Genomic DNA, 21,668 nt, shown 5'->3' on the forward strand with positions numbered 1-21,668 from the left:
TACTTACGCCTCAAAACTGTTGGCTCTCTCAGATTCTCAGATTTTTTATTAGGAAAAGGCAGTCTCTGTGAGCAGCTGCTGGTTTTATCTGATCAGCTAAACTAAGCCCATGATTAGTGTATTGTCTTAGTCATGTACTGGAATACTGGTTTCTATGGATTCAGAGGATACATACTAAAAATGGCATTAGGTCAACATTAACTGATGATTAACAATCAGAATGTCAATATTCGGGATGGGAGGGTTAGGCTATGGGGGGGTTGGAAGTTCAAGGTTGGGCAATAGAGGAAGATTTAGGGGTAGGGATTATGGTTAGCGATTGGGGCCTGTACTTACCAGAACACTGCCCTCCCTGTCAGCTGTTGGCCCCAGAGTGCCACATGACCCCTGGACCCAGAAAGGTGCCACCGGGAGCAGGTACGTCACTGCTGGCCCTCCAGGAATGATATGTCAACATGACGTTAGTTCATCACGGTCTACATTATATGACCAGTTTGACATATCAGACCACACACCTCAAAATGGCTGCCTGATACATAGTCGTCTGGTGAGCTCTATACATCAACACCTCACTTCTCAATGAGAAGTATTCCACAAGGGGTTCCCATCATTCTTCCAATAGGGACTCCTTATAACAGTCCTCCATTGTTCCACCCAGAAAGTTCCTGCACGCTGAATGTCACCACCACATACTGGTCCTGTACTAGGGGCAACCTGTAGCACTGCAGCTGCTGTGGAACTACATATCCCAGTATGCCCTGCCACAGTATTGCTGTTAGGGCATGCTGGGCTGTGTAGTTCCACAACAGCATTTTTCCCACACAAACATTTCTCCTTTTCCAGTAATGAAGACAAACAAAGGTTCCGATACAAACACAGATCATTCAATTTAAACTTTAATGACTTTGGATTAAACAAACTGCGCATCAAACACTCGGTTAGCGAAACAATTCTAAAACTTCAATCAAATGAAAGATAAAGATGGGAAAGGATTCAGATATCCTTGAATGAAAAAGTTGATGTGTCTTCAGGCTAATAAGTCAGATGTGGTTTGTACCTCACCAAAGCCACGCCTTGTACGTCAGCCATATCCTGTCCTTGGTAGAATATACCATAAATCCCAGCTGGGAGATAGCGATCGCTGTAAATTGCATCACGTATTTGCTATAGACCTTATTCAGCGACATCTGTGTTTGCCTTACAATACCGCATGTCGCTCAGAAATACTGGGGATCGGCGGGCCAATCCATGCTATAATGTCTGATGATCTGCACACACAAAAAGCCTGAATAAGGCCTATAATACATTTAGGTTTCCCTCAGCTTTGACTTTTAGATTGTGTGAGCTTTTAAGGACAGTATGTTTTTGCTGGCTGTGGGCGATTCCTGATAAGACAGAAGGGATGGTTTACTAACTCAGGTGCAAAATCTGCACTAAACTATAGCAGCCAATGAGACGCTTGCTTACACAGTCTAATTTGCACCAGGCAATTTCTGATTGGCTGCTGGAGTTCAATGTATTATTTGTACCTACATGTTGTTAGTAACCCTAGAGAAGGGGGAAGTGGAAGCCAACTTTAACCCTGGAGGTGCTAGCTCCTCAGTCCAGTATCCAGTATTTGACACATAGAACTCCAGTCCTTTGATCTTGGCAGGGTAAATACAGTCAATCTGATCAGATTAATTTATTAATTTGGAAGAGGAGCCCTTAATCCCAGTTGCAGACCTTTGTGTGTTTCAGAGTCGGATGCTTCTATTCCAGTTGTGTTATGTTATGTCCTAGCAGACTGGTAAAGCACTACTGGGCTACGGTTATAATTTAGAAAATGCGACGTCTTTTAATGACTTCTTCTGCATTACGGCCTGTGCAGACTTTATGATATCCTGTGTCTGAAGCATACTCATGTTCCAGGATGCCTGTAACATGGACAGAACATAGTTAGCATAAAGGTTTGTGAGAAGCAGGGACAAGGGGGCTGTGCCACAGGGAAGAGCACTCACCATGTAGTCCAAACTTTCCTGCACCGAGTGGTCCCGAGAATACAGTAAATTCACTTTGGTCCCTTGTACTGCAATAGGGCTCTTGGTAGCGATCTCAGAGGCCAGGTCAATAGCAGCAACGAGGAGGGACGGTTTGTCAGGGAAAATCCGGCTGCAGAAGAGGGAACGGTAACACTGAAAAAAAAGTGACCTACAGAGCTGGGGTAATAACAGCAGGAAATGCGCTCTGTGTGCACAAGCGGAGGATCAGACCTAGTCTGTCTACACACAGGGGCAGAGTAATACCCCTTTCACCCCGCACAAATAACCCGCTATCAACCTGGTATATTGCCGGGTCGATGCGGGTCGCTGTGTGGTGTGAAAGGGGTCACTTACGAATTCCTGGGTCACCTGACCTGGTAATAAAGAAGGGTTATTCCCAGGACAGCAACCGTGTGAACGGGTTGCCGGGTCGATGCGACCCAAGACCCCTTTCACAGCATAAGCAGAAGTGGCGTGGAGATGATCTCATGATCCCCGATGCCGGCTCCAGCTCCGCTCCCGATGGCAACCAGACCCAGGTTGGAAAGCCAGTCTGAAAGAGTCCAATGCCGCGTCGCACCAGAGAAGGACCCATTTTCCAACTCCCAGGTGTGACCCGGCATTGCAATGTGAAAGCAGTATAACAGTCTGCATACACACACACACACACACACGGCAGAGCAACAGCAACAGGCAATATTCTACACACACACACACACACACACACACACACACGGCAGATCAACAATCTGTATACACAGGGGCAGAGTATCCGTTTGCATATAAACACAGGCACACACAGATAGCAGAGCAACAGTCTATATACACACACACACACACACACACACACACACACACACGGCCTGATGGATGCAGCTGCTGTATGTAAACATACAAAAGCAGCAGGAGGGAGTCCTGAGTAAATAGACGCCTCCTGCATACTCGTGTGATCCGCTGGTGGCTCCGTAGACACAGCATTGCATCACACGTGTGAACTTCGGCCGTCTGAGTAACCCCCAGGTTACGCAGGTAGGCCGGGCTGTGAGCACTTGCGCCAGGAAATCTGCAGCCAATGACGCAGACCCTGCCCTCACCACTGCCCAGCTCAATGTTTAGAGTTCCGTTTTCTTTTTCTTTATAAAGCTCATGTATAGGTTGTATCTTTTCTATCAAGATGACATTACTGCCTACATGGTTAATCAATGCGCAGTGTTACCCATCTCTATTCATCATCAAGACATAGCGACATAGTAAGATTTATTTGGGAGTGGTCCGCAATAAAGACAGTACCGGATAAAAGTTCTACCAGTACAGACCAAAGAAATCTCTCTTTACATTGTTCTTAGTGTTCTCCCATCCACCAAAAAAACGTTACCTGACAAAACCGCTACTCAAAGCTTCGTCGGACAACATCTTCCTAGCAGTAAACGCCAGCTCGTTCGCCAGGCTACGGAAAGAGAATCAGTAGTAGATTTTGTTATACACAGGGCTCAGTCTGCCCACTTGGACACATTCATACAGTTTCCTTGGCTCATCTATATCTATAATCCCATCAATTCCTGCAGGATCCTACAGTAATATCCTCACCAGTGTTCATTGGAGAACAAGACAGGTCATGCAGGACTTCCTAATGGCAGGTTCTAATGTGCCAGCAATTTTACTATCTCTGGGTGCACCTCCCTGCATGGTCTTCATTCCCTAGGACACTACAGTATATGCCCTAAGGATTATCAGACGGGGCTCAGATACAGTAATAGTACTGAGAGCTCTTCAGAGTTCCTCTATGTGCTACACCCAATCAGACGCTACAACTAATAATGATCCATTTCTTACTGTGGAGCTCTGGGTGAACGGAGTGAAATAGATTTAACAGACCCCCCATTGTTATAGAGAGAGAGAAAGATCCTATAGAGTCTGCAGGACCCAGGAAGCAGCAAGTGTAATGAGTGAAGCTGAATAGTGCTGCACAGATACATTACAAACAGATGTGAGGTATAAACCGGGCAGAATTACCACCAGGATTACTGTGATGAAAAGTATCTCTATTACACATTGAGATACGTGGTATTATGCGATTCAATTAGGTGGTTGGAATTCCACCATCCAAGGTACACCTTGAATTCACTGGGGTGTTACTAAAGGTGGAGGTCACAATTTATGCGAGATAATGCACTAGGAGGCGCCTATTCTCACTTTTTGTATATATATATATATATATATATATATATATATATATATATATATATATATATATATATATATAATATTGGAGTGGAAGAGGTTAGGATTTTGGTAAGCAGACTAAAGAGGTGAGATTACAGGGAACGTTTGAAGGTTTGGAGAATAGAGAAAGTCTTGTTGTGCGAGGTAGGGGGATACACAAAGTGGATGTATCCCAGCAAAGTCCTGTAGCCATGAATAGGAGCAGGTGTTGATGAGACACATAGATCTTGCGCAGAGCGGAGGGGTCAGACAGGGAGCTATTAGGAGACAAAGGAACAGTAGTTAGTGTGGTTTTAATGGTCTTGAATGTTATTAGAAGTATTTTATATTAGAGTGTGTAACATACAGCCAGCCAATGTGTGGCAGACAGAGTGGAGCAGCAGCATCGAACGGCCGATATATCGCGGGCCTGTCGGCCAGTGTGTACTAACGTTATATCTATGAACGCCATTGTTCACAGACTTATCGCGTCGGCCCTGCAGCACACACAATGACCAATATATCTACAGATATATTGGTACATCGTTGTGTGTGTACGCCCACACACAAGGTGCTGCAGCCGGCGGTGATTGACAGCTGAACTGGGCGGCCGCATGTAAATGCCCGCCTAGTTTGTGACATCAGTCACAATGGATTGGGCAGTGTGTATGCACAACACACTGTCTGATCCGGCTATAGATATATCTGCAGATTCACTGATCTGCAGATATATATACCAGTGTGTTCCCAGCTTTAGTGAGGATAACCAGTCTAGTAGCCGTGTTCAGTATACATTAGTTAGGTGAAAATCAGTAGAAGAGGAATTGTAATAGCCAATGCGGGAGACAATGAGTGTTCAAATTAGTTATGTGCCCGTGTGAGAAGAGCGCTAGATGTGCGCTACAGGAGTGCTTATTCATAGATGTATGTAACAGGATTCAGATACAGAGTGGATGGAACAAAGGACATTTCTGAATCAAAGAACAGTTCCATATGGTTCTCTGGAGCCAATGTGCAAAAAAAAAGGGCATCCTTAAATATTGTTACATAGAAAGCTCCTACCCCCAGGTCGAAGCAACCGGCATTCGGAGCTCACCGGAGTTATTTGCTTCATTACACCACATGCATCTGGTATATATATGGAATCTTCTACAAAGCCGAGGGATCAGAATATTGGGGGGGGGGGGGGGGGGGTTATTTCGAGTTGATCGCTCGCTAGCCGTTTTTAGCAGCCGTGCAAACGCATAGTCGCCGCTCACGGGGGAGTGTATTTTTGCTTTGCAGGTGTGCGAACGCCTGTGCAGCCGAGCTCTACAAAAACATTTTGTGCAGTATCAGAGTAGGTCTGAACTTACTCAGCCCTTGCGATCACTTCAGTCTTTTTGGTGCCGGAAATGACGTCAGACACCCGCCCTCCAAATGCCAGGACACACCTGCGCTTTCCCTACCACTCCCAGAAAACGGTCAGTTGCCACCCATAAACGCCCTCTTTCCGTCACTCACCTTGCAATCGGCTGTGCGCATGGATTCTTAAAATAATGTGTGGTGGAACAACAATACACTGTTACAATGTATTTCATTATAACATTTCATTTGGGATTTTATTTATATACCCTGTGCTTTAGAATCATTTCTTAATAGATGGAAAAAAAAAAAAAAAAACAGTAAGGGAAGAAACACCTACATTACTGGAATTTTATAAAATGGGAATTTTATTTCAGTATTGACTATGTCATGCCCAATTCTCACTCATTACCATAAAATAGGTAGGGGTACATTTACTAAAGCTTCTAAAGCAGAGAATTTCTAAAAGAGCAATAGAGAAATGAAAGACAGCATTTGATTGGTTGCTATGGGCAACATCACCAATTCTCCGTTTTAGAAGCTTTAGTAAATTTACTCCGTAGAATCAAAGAACAAGAATTCTAAAGACAAAGTAAGGAAAATGTAGTATTCCTTTTATAAACTATACCCCAATAAACACACACTTCAATGTAGGGGGATCGGTAATACATTTTCTTCTGTCCTATTAAGCCTGGTATTCGCACTTGGGTGGTGGTCCACGGCACCACCCGAGGGGGAATAGAATAGTGTGGTAAGCAAAGCTGCCGGGATTCCGCCGTCCGTTTCCTGACCATCGGATTTCATACCGGACCCTTCCTGTATGGTAAAAGGTGTACAGCATACACAAAGATATAACCGGTGTATTGCTACAACCATATTATAAACAGGCTTATACAAATGCTCCCTACACAGTATGCCGCCCATCAGTTCCTTGAATGCATACTTACTACGTGTACATAAGAGTTATGCCTACACGGGATTAACTGTAGAGACTCTCATTGTTTTATTACCAGGTTACGTTAAACATTAACCAGAAACGGGACCTTATACACCGAGAGCGAGGGAAGGGCGTAAGAGATGGGGTTATAATGGATACGCATCTTTGGAAATAGATAAGAACTAAGGGGGTCATTCCGACCCGATCGCACGCTGCACTTCTTCGCAGCCGTGCAATCAGAAATGCGCATGCGTGGCGACCGCATTGCACAGGCGCGTCGTTGCCTGGCGACAGCCATCGCCGGGCAGCAACGCCGCAAACGAAGAAAGCAGTCGCAGCGGCGGCCTCAAGAAGATTGACAGGAGGAAGGAGTTCCGGGGCGTCAACTGACCGTTTTCTAGGAGTGGTGCGGCGAACGCAGGCGTGCCCAGGCGTTTTGAGGGCGGATGTCTGACGTCAATTCCGGGACCTGCATCGCTGGATCGATCGCACAGGGTAAGTAACTCTTACCCTGGTCTACTTCTACACAAAACTTTTTTTGCATAGCAGAGCTGCACAAGCGTTTGCAGCCTTGCTATGCAAAAAAGCCCTTCCCCATAGGCGGCGTCTAGTTGATCTCATGGGCAGCAAAAAGTTGCTACGTACGATCAACTCAGAATGACCCCCTAAGTAAGCTACAGAACACTGGGGCAGATGTATTAACCTGGAGAAGGCATAAGGAAGTGATAAACCAGTGATAAGCGCACGGTGATAACGCACCAGCCAATCAGCTCATAACTGTCAATTTACATATTGGAGCTGATTGGCTGGTGCGTTTACCACCTTGCACATATCACTGGTTTATCACTTCCTTATGCCTTCTCCAGGTTAATACCCCCCCCCTGTTCTACTTCCTTTTTGGCAGCTGAGCTAGAAGTTCTATGACTGTATGAGAGACATACAGCGTCACATAACAGCTCCATCACTTACATTGGGTACATGGGCAGCTAGCAGAACTAAACACACAATTATGTCTTAGTAATACATTATGAAAGGACTTTGGATGCAGATCCTTCTATTGTGGTGTCTAATGAGGTAAGTGCTGAATACGAGGCAGTAGATGGTAAATGGGGTACGGGTTCTCCAGCTGGCTGAAAATTTCCAGTCTGGGACCATTAGTGACTTGTGACCTTAGGGGGTCTATTTACAAGCCTCCAAGGCAGTGGTGACTCTTAGTCCTTTTAAGAGCCCGTACTCCTTCGGCTTTCAGCATTTTCTCCTAGCCCATGTCAGTTATTTGGTATAATAACTTTGTTGCAGAAAATCAAGTAAATTGGTCCCATTGGACGCATGCCCCAGGGGAGGTTACACCTGCTAATCTAAGTCCAATATTAAATTAAATAGCATCTGTCTCAACCTGAATGGGCAATATAGCAAAGCAATAAGTAAATGCACATATGAAAACATATGGATTGAAGCAGGATAAGAATGCACAGGTGAGCTGCGGCGGATTTAGGGGTGAGGGTGCCCCTAGGCACATGAGAACAACCCCTCCCCCCATTGTTATTATTTTGATTGGCTATAAGAGCTCACAATGACCGAAACGTTGCCAAACAGACCAATGTGTTGGTATTGATTTGTTGAAAAGTGCCATCTGTGCCGCATCCTTGTGCTACTATCTGAATGTTATGAGGGCACCAGCTATATGTGTTTTTTTGCTTTGGGAATCCCAAACCATTGCATAGTTTGGGACTCCTGCTGAACAGAGGCCCTCATTCCGAGTTTATCGCCCGCTAGCTACTTTTAGCAGCCATGCAAACGCATAGTCGCCGCCCACAGGGGAGTGTATTTTCGCTTTGCAGGAGTGCGAACGCCTGTGCAGCCGCGCGGCAGCAAACACATTTTGTGCAATTCAAGACCAGCCCTGTAGTTACTTATACTGTGCGATGATTGCTGCGACGAGTGACACGGTAATGACGTCAGATAACCGCCCAGCAAATGCCCGGCCTCGCCTGCGTTTTCCCAAACACTCCCAGAAAATGGTCAGTTGATACCCAGAAACTCCCACTTCCTGTCAATCTCCTTGCGTCCGCCAGTGCGACTGAAAGCGTTGCTAGAACCTGTGCATAACCACAATGCTCTTTGTACCCGTACGCCACGCAGATTTGCCATTTTTTTTTAAATGATCGCTACACAGCGAACAACGGCAGCTAGCGATCAACTCGGAATGAGGGCCAGAGTGAGATACACACAGAGAAATTGACTCATTCTGTTTCCAGTTGGAATTTTATATTTATGGTTGTTTACCCCAGGAAGACCTCCGGCCTATTAGCGCTTATTTGGAGATTCAATCTACCCTGAGATTGTTATTCGTCGCTGAAAGTGTTCTTTACAGACCATTATGAACCATACCCCTGAAGAAGTCCACGAAACGCATAGGGTTGTTCTCGGATTGATTACGTTACCACCCGTACTGTCAAAAGTGGATTTCATCAAATGAGCTCACACCCGCAAGGATGAAGAGAAGCCTAACAACGTACCCTTTTGATATAGGACAGGTTACGGGAGTTATGTTTATGGATTGATATGTATCTGTACTACGTTTTATATAGAAAACTCATTTTAATATATCTATCTGTTCTTTTACCAGGAATAAATGTTCAGGTATTCAATGAAAACTTTTTAATCATTTATTTTACCACATTGTAACACTGAGTGACCATTTACCAAAGGTGTTTCAATAATCATATAGTATAATTTAATTAGCGCACCTGGGGTATTTATCTCTATACTTGTTTCTCTAACTTCCACTAGCAGGGAGTTTCCTCAGAGGTGCAGCTAGATTGGTCGTTAGCGCGGCCAAAAGGGATTTTTTTAAATATATATATAGTACCAATCAAAAGTTTGGACACACTTTCTCATTCAATTGAATGAGAAAGTGTGTCCAAACTTTTGACTGGTACTGTACATACATACTATGGGCGTTCGAACGCAAGCTACTTCCGGTCACGGCCTGGCTTGTTATGAGAGTATAGATTGATCATGTGTCTGTTTTGGGTTACGTTTAAGGTGTTGTGCTAATCGCCATGATATGCACCTAGGATTTAATTCTGGTTAGCTGAACATTATTCTTTTATTTTGGAGCACTTCCTGTCTCTGCCGTGGGGTTTAAGTGCATTACCACTATAAAGAGGGGACCTGGGAGGCATTGGCGAATGGTGGTGCCTGGGTCAGTGATCCTACTCTTGTATCCTGTGATGTCTAGAAAAAGGTGTGTGTGTGTGTGTGTGTGTGTGTGTGTGTGTGTGTGTGTGTGTGTGTGTGTACACACACATTTTTTTCTTTTTGTGGGTGGCCTGTCTGCTGTAGCACTTAGCCCTTTACCCTTGAAAGCCTTTATGCCAGCTAGGGCAGGATACTTGGCTTAGGGCGCACAGCCAGTCAGGGCAAGGGGCAGATCAGCCCCTCCCTTACGTCCGGCTGGCTCACCACTCGCCTCCACCTCCCCTCTGCCGGTATTTTTTATATATTTCAGTATGCTAATTGCACAGAACATGGAACCTCTTCACTGGGTATGGGGAAGGGGTATATTTTTTGTTACAGGATAATCAAAACCTGTTCGTAACGAGAGAGTCTATCACAGAGGAAACAGGATCTCTTTAAGATGGAAAAGGTTGAATGATTAAATATCTATGTCACCCTATTAGACATAGTGCTGTAGGTCATACACACACAGAAAAAAACAGAAAATAAATACATCTAAATTGCAGAGAGATCAGGCTTAGGTCAAAACGGAAACCTACTAGAACAATAACCACACACAGTTCCAGAGCCGGCCATAGGCATAGGCAAACTAGGCAATTGCTGATTAAAATGATATGCGGCATGCCTATATTCTGTGTGTAGCATTTCATATGCAGATACAGCCACAGTCTCACACAGTATATAGGCATGCTGCATATCATTTTAATCAGCAGAAGCTGCTTGTGCATCCTAGCCACATAGCAATGCAAATAAGATGCATTTTCATAAAAAAAGGTGCCCGACGTTAGCATTGAGGCAAGATTTATAAGGACACATCTGTATCCAAGCAGAGGCAGAGGTCACAGTGTTCGTGGCAGTGTGAGTGCTGTGTGCATGTGAGTGTGTTGGCTGTGCAGTAGTGTTCAGAATATGTGTAAGGAGCATTATGTGCGTCATGTAAAAATGCATTAATAATGTGCAGCAAATGTGTAAGGGGCACTATGTGTGTCATTATGTGTATAAGGGCATTAATAATGTGCGGCATATGTGTAAGGGACATTATGTGTAAAAGGGCATTAATAAAGGTTGTCATAATGTGTAAGGCGCATTATGTTTATAAGGACATTAATAATGTGTCTCATATGTGTAAGGGGCATTACTGTGTGGAATTATGTGTATAAATGCATTACTAATGTGTGGCATTATGTGTATAAGGTGCTCTACTATGTGGCACTGCGTATAGAAAGGGCACTACGGTGTCATCTAATGTGAATAAAGAGCAATAGGGTGTGGTGTAATGTGAATAAGGAGCAATTCAGCGTGATGTAATGTGAATAAGGGGCTCTACTGTGAGGAGTAACATTTATAAGGTAAAGCGATACTACTATGGGATGTAATATAAATTATGGACACTATCGCATGATCAAATGTGAATAAAGTTGCAGCCCTTTGTGGCGTAATTGGAATTGGGGTTACTATTGTGTGGCCATGCCCCTTGCCAGCAAAAACACACCCCTTTTTGGGATGTGCACCAAATGTGTGAACTGTTCCTATTTAAAATATAGGGGGTACAAACACCAAAATAAGGACTGTTATGGGTGAGGGGTGAGGGGTGATGGTGCTGGGAAAGAGGTGCAAGGTCAGAGGCGGAACCAGCGGTGGTGCTAGGGGGCACCAGCCAAAATCTTGCCTAGGGCATCATATTGGTTAGGGCCGGCTCTGCACAGTTCCCAGGCCAGGTTATAGGGGATGCAGTTTAAATACCGGCTGTCGGGATCCCGGCATTCAGGAAACCGACGTCAGAATCCGGATAGCCGGAATCCTGACCACCGCAGGTTATTCCCACTCGGTTGGTAAGTCCACGCCACCAACCAAGTGGGAATAGAACCTGTGGTGAGCGAAGGGAGCCACTGGGCCCAATGCGTGGCAAGTCCGTGAGGGGACTTGCTGCCGGGATTCCGACTGACGGGATGCTGCTGTTGGCATACCGACAGCCGGCATCCCATCTGCCGGTAAAACATACTGATCCAGTTATAGGATACTGGTGCAGATTATGCTAAATCCGTTTTGGTTTGTTGATTACTCCTTATTTCCTACCTTTGTTAAGGAATTTAATTCTATTAAGTAACGCCAGAATATTGTTTTCCAGCTAATATTCCCATGCTTTATTTGGTATACTATATATGTGTGACTTGTCTTTGGTGTGGAGATCAGTGTACAAGCAGGGTGGAATTATTTACAAGCTTGATTGCATGAACAAAGATTTGTCTACACCTAGTGGTGGGGAGATGAAATGCACTATACAAAAGACATTCACAATCTGCCATCAAGTGACACAAGAGATATCTAAAGAATAAGGGCTGGGGGACACAAAAATAGGTCAGTACCCCAGCAGGCCAGGCAACCTCCCACCGCTGTTCTCTCTGGCACCTCTACAACCTCGTCATCAGGTTCCAGAACAATTATGGATCGTTTCCAAGAGGGTTTTAGATGTGACACAGACTAATGCTGGTACACGTATAATTATTTATCATACGGATTAAAGAACACAGTATCATATGCTGCTGGAGAAAGAGAAAACGACATCTAGTGCCGGATCTAATGAAGTCCGAGTTGGCCGGTAGTGCGGGTTCCCACCTGAACTCAGACATTTTTTTAAAGCGGCAATCATTTACAAGGCAAAACCATGCCTTGCAAAGGATTGCTGCTTTAAAAAAAAGTTTACGTTTGGTCGGGAATCTGTACCTCCAGCCAACTCGGACTTCATCACATCCGGCCCCTAGTCTGGACATTTACAGAACCAAGGGGCTGGTCATAACACTACAGCCATTGGCAGAACCTTAGCGCAGTAACCCTCTCAGTTTGTTTTGGCGTGCATTTTCTTGTTCTACATAAAACTGCACGCCACTTATATATTATAACAGGAGACCTGAGATCTCCCCAACAGCAGCCTGAGAATGCTCCCTGGTTCTGAATCTCTGGGTCACATAGAGCCAGGGCAGACATTTTCACTGGGTGTATCTGGACATTGAGAAACTCAGGCCAAGTAAAGAAGTTACAAATCCCCACTTTGTGGAACAAGTGGGAATAATTCTAGGGTATGAGATACTTTGCTTCTTGCCAAATGAAAATGTTGAGACTTTCAACTAGTGAGCTATCATATGCCCCGAATTTCCAGGACCAGTGGGGATTTAACAGAGCCACAAGTCTTTCTCAGTTTAGGGCTGATGGATTTAAAGGGGCAATAAATTTCAGTACAAAAAAAAAAAAAAAAAAAAGGTGTGTATTGTATTAAATATAACTGCCCCTTTAAATCCAGTGTCCAAAACCGCAGCAGCTTTGACAAATGCTGCATGGTAACTTTGGTTACAGTGTTATCCTACTGCACTTTTACACGTACCTCCTGCTCCCAATTATGTGGGGCAGGCGCTGCAAGGTTCCTACATCGGCCGCAAGACCCACGTCCACCTCCTGCAAGAGACAGACACAATATGTTGGTTAGAGCTGGATCTGACATGAGACACTCTAAGCCAGTGCCTTGGAGGAAACACAGGGGGAAAGGCTGCTCAGTGGTCGCACAGTCCATATACTATTTATTTTGCCAAGAACAAATCAATTTATGGCTGACAAAAAAAACTTGAATGGATGTTGGGAAATATTATGTTACCTGGCAGAGAGGAAGGTGCAGTTGAGCTATAGGATTCATCTGATGAAATGAGTTTTGGTTAGAAGAACAGCTCTTCACTACAAACTGCCATATGGGTGATGCGGGGGCCAGCAGAAAATCCAATTCTCTCTCTCGTTGTAAACAGTGGTCAGGTTATCAGACATTCAGTCATTACCTTAATTTGAAAAGTGGGAATAATTCTGGGGTATGAGATACTTCACCTGTATTCATCAGATGAATCCTGTAGCTCAACTGCACCTTCCGCTCTGTTACCTGTCAGAGAGGAAGTTGCAGTTGAGCTACAGGATTCATCTGATGAAATTAGTTTTAGCTAGAAGAACCCATCTTCACTACAAACTGCCATTGGGTGATGCGGCAACTTAAGGGGCCAGCAGAAAATCCAATTCTCTCTCTTGTTAGAAACAGTGGTCAGGTTATCAGACATTCAGTCATTACCTTAATTTGAAAATAGGAATCCTGGGTGCAGTAACGGATGTCACAGGCGCAGACGAGATCCACACCTATTGGGACACATAGCATTAGTGATAAAGTCCCAATCTCACACTGACGGCAGTGACCTACCCACAATTATCCTGCCGGTGCCTCACCTCCTCCGATGCAGCCATTGTGAACCGCAGCAATCACCGGCTTTGTGCACTGAAAGCGAAGATAGGTAAAATGTGACAACTGTCCGTCTTAATTCCATAACACATTTATTTATTATTTATTTATTACCAGTTATTTATATAGCGCACACATATTCCGCAGCGCTGTACAGAGAATATTTGCCCATTCACATCAGTCCCTGCCCCAGTGGAGCTTACAATCTATATTCCCTATCACATGTACACACAGACACATTCACGCTATGGTTAATTTTTTGTTGGGAGCCAATTAACCTACCAGTATATTTTTGGATTGTGGGAGGAAACCGGAGTACCCGGAGGAAACCCACGCAAGTACGGGGAGAATATACAAACTTCGCAAAGTTAGGACCATGGTGGGAATTGAACCCATGACCTCAGTGCTGTGAGGCAGTAATGCTAATCATTACACCATCCGCACTGCCCCAAACTGAACTGTTCTAGCACACAAAGGGATTCAGAGATTGCTGGGCGACGTCCTGTTCAAGGGAAAGGTTGATGACGAAACAATTACAGCGAAATACACATAACACTGCATGAAAAGTCGCTATTGAAAAACTGGGGCTGACCCTAGGAGGGAAATCAGACTAAACATGAGTCCCTCGCACTATTGGGTACAACCGGGTGTAGATGGGGCTTATAGCACTCTGGTGGGTCTGAAATGTTCAATATGGCAGAGCTCCACCAGCGACACTATAGTACAGATCCCTTCATACTATCACCATGAATAGAAAAATGTGACAGTATACTACAAATACACCACTGATTATCCGGCACCTGATGGTCCAGCACCTCTTTTAATCCGGACAAATCAGGTGCCGGGGAAGTTAGGCTGCGGGTGGGAATTAGTATGTGGGAGGGTCTAGAAAGGCAGCGGGAGGGCTTCGTTAGGCTGCGGGTGGGGAAGAGTCTGTGTGGGCGGGAAGTTGGGCTACGGCAGGGAGACGCACTGCGGTTCGGGAGCCGGGTTGCAAGGCTTGAATTAGGCTGTGGGGGACTCGTTGGATAGAATTAGGGTGTAGGTGTGTGTGTGTGTGTGTGTGTGTGTGTGTGTGTGTGTGTGTGTGTGTGTGTGTGTGTGTGTGTGTGTGTGTGTGTGTGTGTGTGTGTGTGTGTGAGTGGTGGTGGGGTGTCAGGATGCTGCCGACACCACTGTCAACGATACCACCGATAATCAGTGGAGTACCTAATACAATAATGAATTCAATGCGGCAGGTTCTTTTCCACGTTCCAGCCTCATGCAGAATCCTCTAGTCTGAAAGACAAACCTTCTCTATGACAGAAAAGGTCTCCTGATATGCAACGATCTTCTTGCGTATGCCCCAAGCGTTTCTCGCAGCATCTTCTGTCTCTGGCTGTACAAAGTCACTGGCCAGGTCCATTAGATCGATTCCTGTGAATAGGACACACCACGCAGTAAGTATCAACATCATGCAGGTTTATCACCAGCAAACTGCAGAATGAACAGCTCTCTGTCCGCGGAACACACAAAAAGAACATAATGATGGGCCTATTTTTCTGTGGAGGCTGTAGCTCCTTCCGCCCCATTGTTAATCTGGCCCTGATCTGGTAAATGCGGAATCACTGTGGCTGAAATAATGAAAGCGGAAAGACTGCCACTAGTCTTAACTGAAATAGCTGTAACGTTATACTAGAGAACCCGTTAACATGCATGAAGTAGCATTTAAACCCTGCAAGCATACTGGTGCCGAGAAAGTACTGCGACATAAGCAGTGCCGACATAAATGACTGCTTACCCTACAGACCACCGTGTCGGCTGGCTGCCCTTACTAGAGAGCTGGTGACTGTACAACATTCCTGCATTATAAGTGACATTACTGATCTCAGTACACACCTGACGTGAACATTTTCCCAGCTCCAGAAAAAACAACAGCTCTGCAATTCTGATCATCTGTGAGAGCTCGGAAGCACAGGACCATCTCCCTGTATGGAAACAAAGAACACTGGCTTTAACGTACAGCCCTTGGGATTTAATGCAGCCTTCCATGAGGTTACAGGACAATGGCAATGCAAGGTGACCTCTTAGTTGGGAGGCACAGGACATATTAGGTCAGTTCCAGTATACAGTAAGTACACTGAAGTGCCAAGGGATAGGTGCCAAATATTGCGTAGGTCCCCCTGTAGCCTGGGGAAGTGCAGCAACTTGATGTTGTATCGATTCCACAGGATGGGTATGCATGACCGGCAGTCAGCATACCTCCACCGGTTTCCCGGCAGCGGGGAATGGAACAAGCCCCTTGCAGGCTCGGTGGCGACCGTTCTATTCCCACTCTATAGGTGTTGTCGACACCCACGAGTGGGAATATTCCCTTCCAGTCGGCATGCAGACTGTCGGGATTCTCAGGGGGCGGTCACATAACTATATCCCAATTCCACAAGTGGACGGAAGACCTCTGGAGAGAGGCTGACCCATTCTGTTGACCCATAGCTTTTCCATAGCTACCTGGTACTTGTAGGTGCAGGATCTTGGGTGCAAAAGGACCTCTTCACAGCATCCCATAAATGCTCCTTTGGGCTTATGTCGGGTGAACGTGATGACCACACCATTCATCGAAACTCTCCAGAATGCTCATTAAACCAATTCTGGACAACTCAGGACTGATGACATGGTCCAATATCCTTCTGAAATATGCCATCGTTGTGGGGGTACGTGAAGTCCATGAACGGGATATGTACGATTTACCAGCGAACGGGATGCCGGCTGTCATGATCCCTACGGAAGCATCCCGTCCGGGGTGAGCGCTAGAAAGCCCCTTGCAAACTCACTGCACTCACCACGCTTTGGGCACGGTGGCTCGCTGCACTTTCTATAGGTTATATTCTCCCTCTACAGGTGTCGTGGATACCCACAGAGGGAGAACAGCCTGTGTCACCGGTATTCCGGGCTGCAAATGGTCACCAAGCACTGCAATGTAGCGGTTATTCTCGGTACACACGTGACACCATAGATCAAGAAATGTTGAATGTCCGCACAATTTCGGAAACGGATTGTCCCATCCGTCGTACCGTTACTCTTACTTTAACTGCTGTGAATCAGGGCCTGTAGGGGACATTATGGTATATATAGCACGCTTAGCTACCTCCAGAAATCTCTGTTCATTGCATTTCTCTTGTCTGGACGGTGTAGCTCCACATGGAAGACGTGGTCGGCCGGTGATGTTACTTTCAGCGTCTCATAGTTATAGGACGCCAATCCACCCTCAGATGCCATGTTCCGTAGTCCAAGAGCCACCTGCCGGAGGTCTGAAGATCACAAACACAAGTCAGTCCTTCTCGATCAGAAAGAGAGAGGCCTAAAACCCTTTGATTCTATATTTCCTCATGAAGTGGGTAAAGTTCAGTGTGGGTGTGAAGAGGAGGACAGACTCCGCTGGGAGGCAGTGTAAACAAGGAGCACAGCTACAGGACAAACTGATAGCATGCAGTGCCTGGCATATATATATATTCATCAGAATGCTGACATTATCCCGATAATCCTAGACACTGCTATTTTTTCTATGAAAAAAAAAAAAAATGAAAAAAAAAGTTTCCAAATTATCACATAATAAAAGTTAAAAGTCGGTGCAAGATTTACGGCGGCGTTTGGCAGACGTTTCGTGGGAGCGGTCTGGCCAACGCAGGCGTGGCCGGACCGAATGGGGAGCGGGCCACAGCGGCTGCGTGACGTCACACGCAGCCGCTGCAGGCCGGGGAGCGATGAGTAGCTCCAGGCCAGCACGCTAAAGCTGGCCTGGAGCTACTGATTTCAGGTGTCAAATTTGATGCCCAATACTCATTAACCCTTGCAAAACTGAATGATCTGAATAAGAAGCTGGAGCTCGAATAAGAAGTGAATAAGAAGCTGCCGGATAAAAAGCTAACTTCAGCCTCGTATCTATAACTAAGGGGGTAATTCCAAGTTGATCGCAGCAGGAAATTTTTTAGCAGTTGGGCAAAACCATGTGCACTGCAGGGGAGGCAGATATAACATGTGCAGAGAGAGTTAGATTTGGGTGGGTTATTTTGTTTCTGTGCAGGGTAAATACTGGCTGCTTTATTATTACACTGCAAATTAGATTGCAGATTGAACTCACCACACCCAAATCTAGCTCTCTCTGCACATGTTATATCTGCCTCCCCTGCAGTGCACATGGTTTTGCCCAACTGCTAAAAAAATTCCTGCTGCGATCAACTTGGAATTACCCCCTAAGTGTATGGATTATGTCAACATTATCCCGTGTCTGACTTACCCATGCAATACAAACCTACAAGCAGCCCCATAATAACTCTATATGTGCTGTTAATGTGACGGCCGTGGAGTCACTATCAGATCATCCACTTTCAGAGACTTTACAGAGAGTGCATACTCACCTCTCCTCAGGAGTCCTCTGAGTACAGCAGCCATGAGATATCACTTTGCCCCTGTGTGTAACAACGGGTAAGGTCAGTATTAAGTGGGCGTCGCCATTTTATGTTTGGCAGGCGATTCCTGCATGGAGACCCACAGAATGACTGGAGAGGGTTAGACATGGAGGCACGCAGAATGATTGCAGAGGGGAGACAGAGTTACCGGATAGGGAAGACATGGAGGCACACACAATGACTGGAGAGGAGACATAGAGGTTCACACTCACTGGAGAGGGGAGATATGGTGGCACGCGGAATGACTGGAGAGGAGGGACATGGAGACGTACGGAATGACTGGAGGGGGGAGATACAAATAATGCCTGGAGAAGGGAGACGTGGAGACACTCAGCATACCTGGAGACACTGAATAACTGTAGAGAGGAGACATAAAGACCATACCCTCCAACATTTTACACTGAAAAATCGGCACAAATCCGAAAAAGGGGCGTGGTCGCGGGGTAAAGGGGGCGTGGTCACGCCCTTTTCCTATGGTAGATGCTAGAACACAGGTTCTCAAACTCGGTCCTCAGGACCCCACACAGTGCATGTTTTGCAGGTCTCCTCACAGAATCTCAAGTGAAATAATTAGCTCCACCTGTGGACCTTTTAAAATGTGTCGGTGAGTAATTAATACACCTGTGCACTTGCTGGATTACCTGCAAAACATGCACTGTGTGGGGTCCTGAGGACCGAGTTTGAGAACCACTGTGCTAGAATCAAGTGGGCTAAGGGACCTTTTCCGTCTGGGGGAGGAGTCACAACACAAGGGGGAGGAGCTAGGCCAGCGGGATAGTTCCTCTACTATCCACGCCACCAACTATTACCTTTAGTAATCAGGTGGTGAGCGAAGTGGAGCGGAGCGAGCCACCGAGCCCGAAGCGTGGCGAGCGAAGCGAGCCTGCGAGGGAACTTTTCGGGTACCCTGTTCGCCCGTAGCTCCTCCCCCTGGTGACGTGTCTCCTCCCCTAGATACGTCAGAAGGTCCCTTCTCCCACTCCGAAATAGAATCAACCCTTTTCCTATACTTTCAATGGAAGTTTGGAGAGCCAAAAATCGGTACAGACCATGAAAAAAAGGTACTGTACCTATTAAAAAGGTACAGTTGGAGGGTATGGGAGACATGTATGACTGGAGAGAGGAGACATGGAGACACTGAATGACTGGAGGGAGGAGACATGGAGACACTGAATGACTGGCGGGGAGACATGGAGGCACGCCACACAGAATGTCTTTGGATGTGAGATTTGGAGACACATTGGGGGAGAGTCAAATGTTTGAAAAGTCAGCTGGGAGTCTGTTTTTTTCCTATCTAATAGACAGGAAAAAACAGACACCCAACCGACTTTTCAGACATTTGAATCTCAAGTCTGGAGATGGGAAAAAAATAAAGATACAGAATGACGGGAGACATGGAGAAAAAATGACTGGCGAGGGGAGACATGGACACCTAGATGGGACCCATGGAGACATCCAGAATGACTCGTTATGTGGAAATGAAAATGGAGAACCACAGAATGACCGGAGAATAGGAGACATGGATACACATAGTAATTGGAGTTGCTCCAACCATCAAGCAGTCATCTCCACCCATCTCTTTCTGCTGGTCCACTGTGCAGTGTACGGCCAGTTTAAAATTCAATGTTTATCTGTCCGATCTGTCTGGTGGGAACACAAATCTGGTAATGGGAGCAAATGACAATCTACCATTTGAAGCACTGGAAAACAAATAATGGTTATTAGAACAAATTGGTTAAATCAGAGGTTCTCAAATGCAGTCCTCAAGGCACCCAACAGTCCAGGTTTTAAGTTTATCCATGCTTGGCCACAGGTGACTTAATTAGCACCTCAGTCAATTTGATTCAATCGCCTGTCCTAAGCCATGGATATACCTAAATCCTGGACCGTTGTGGTGCCTTGAGGACTGCGTTTGAGAACCTCTGGATTAAATCCATTTGTTTTAAAAAATTTATCCGAACAATCGTTTTTGTTAATTTTCCAGCGTTTGAGAACAAATGGTTGATTCTCATTTGCTCCTATACATTACCAGATTTTTGTCACCACCAGAGAGATAAATCTTTAGGTGTATACCCAGCTTTACGGTCATGTTTTGGTCTTTTTTTGTGTTTGGAATTCGGTCCCTCCTGTGCATTGAGAGTTGAAGACACATGCTACACCTCTACACCATTTTCCATTAACGGGTGGGGGTGTGAGTCCATGTAACAGTGGGAGCGCCTAGCGTTTCCAAAGTCCTAGGTCACCACATTCAATGTCACACAAATGAAAAGACTTTGTATAGTAGGATATGCCTCTCATCTGTACCTAAATTGGGACATAGAGCCTGATTGACTATCATTTGCAAATGTGAGAACGATTATCGGCAGACAGTGCATGCGCTGCAAATGTAAGTGAAAAGTGATCGCAGTTCGATTGACAGGAAGTGACCGTTTGTGGGGGGCAACATGGCCTACACCACAAGCTCGCTGCCTTGGTGTCACCCATGAATCTGAACTGTCCTTTGTTCCCCACATTCAATCTGTCTCTAAATCATGTTACATGCACCTTTAAAACATATCCAAAATACGCCCTTATCTTACACAAGACACTGCAAAAACTGTAATCCATGCACTCATCATCTCCCGCATTGATTATTGTAATAGTCTCCTTACTGGCAGTGGTGCAAGTAGAAAATATGTCTTATAGGTACTGTGTGCGTGCGTCCAAAAAATGGGTGTGGCCAAATGGGGCATGGCCAATGAAAATGGGGGCATGATACACACATGGGGGAGGGGCAGATACACATATGACCCCAATAGTGCCAGATATACATCGCCCCACAGTGCCAGATATAAATTGCCCCACAGTGCCAGATATACATTGCCCCACAGTGCCATATACACATTGCCTCACTGTGCCAGATACACAAATGCCCCCAGAGTGCCAGATATACATTGCCTCTCAGTGCCAGATACACATTGCCCCACAGTGCCAGATACACAAATGCCCCAGAGTGCCAGATATACATTGCCTCACAGTGCCAGTTACACAAATGCCCCCACTGTGTCAGATATACATTGCCCCTCAGTGCCATATACAGAAATGCCCCCACAGTGCCAGATATGCCCCCAGTGCCAGATGCAGAAAGGGCCCCCAGTGCCAGATACACATGTCCCCCCAGTGCCAGATATACCCCCAGTGCTAGATACACATGTCCCCGCAGTGCCAGA

The 21,668-nt window shown here is 45.7% G+C and overlaps 1 protein-coding gene across 1 annotated transcript; it reads right to left on the reverse strand.

Moving 5' to 3' along the window:
* Positions 1–878: 878 nt before the first annotated feature.
* ECH1 (enoyl-CoA hydratase 1) lies at positions 879–18,568 on the reverse strand. Its single transcript, XM_063937923.1, has 10 exons — positions 18,409–18,568; positions 17,139–17,301; positions 15,893–15,981; positions 15,306–15,430; positions 14,002–14,050; positions 13,850–13,914; positions 13,127–13,197; positions 3,397–3,468; positions 2,001–2,151; positions 879–1,916 (listed from the first exon to the last, which is right to left on the reverse strand). The coding sequence occupies exons 1-10, from the start codon at positions 18,440–18,442 to the stop codon at positions 1,812–1,814; spliced, it is 924 nt and encodes a 307-aa protein (XP_063793993.1). The 5' UTR covers positions 18,443–18,568; the 3' UTR covers positions 879–1,811.
* Positions 18,569–21,668: the final 3,100 nt, after the last annotated feature.

This window comes from Pseudophryne corroboree, chromosome 8, assembly GCF_028390025.1.
Source record: "Pseudophryne corroboree isolate aPseCor3 chromosome 8, aPseCor3.hap2, whole genome shotgun sequence".
Lineage (NCBI taxonomy): Eukaryota > Metazoa > Chordata > Amphibia > Anura > Myobatrachidae > Pseudophryne > Pseudophryne corroboree.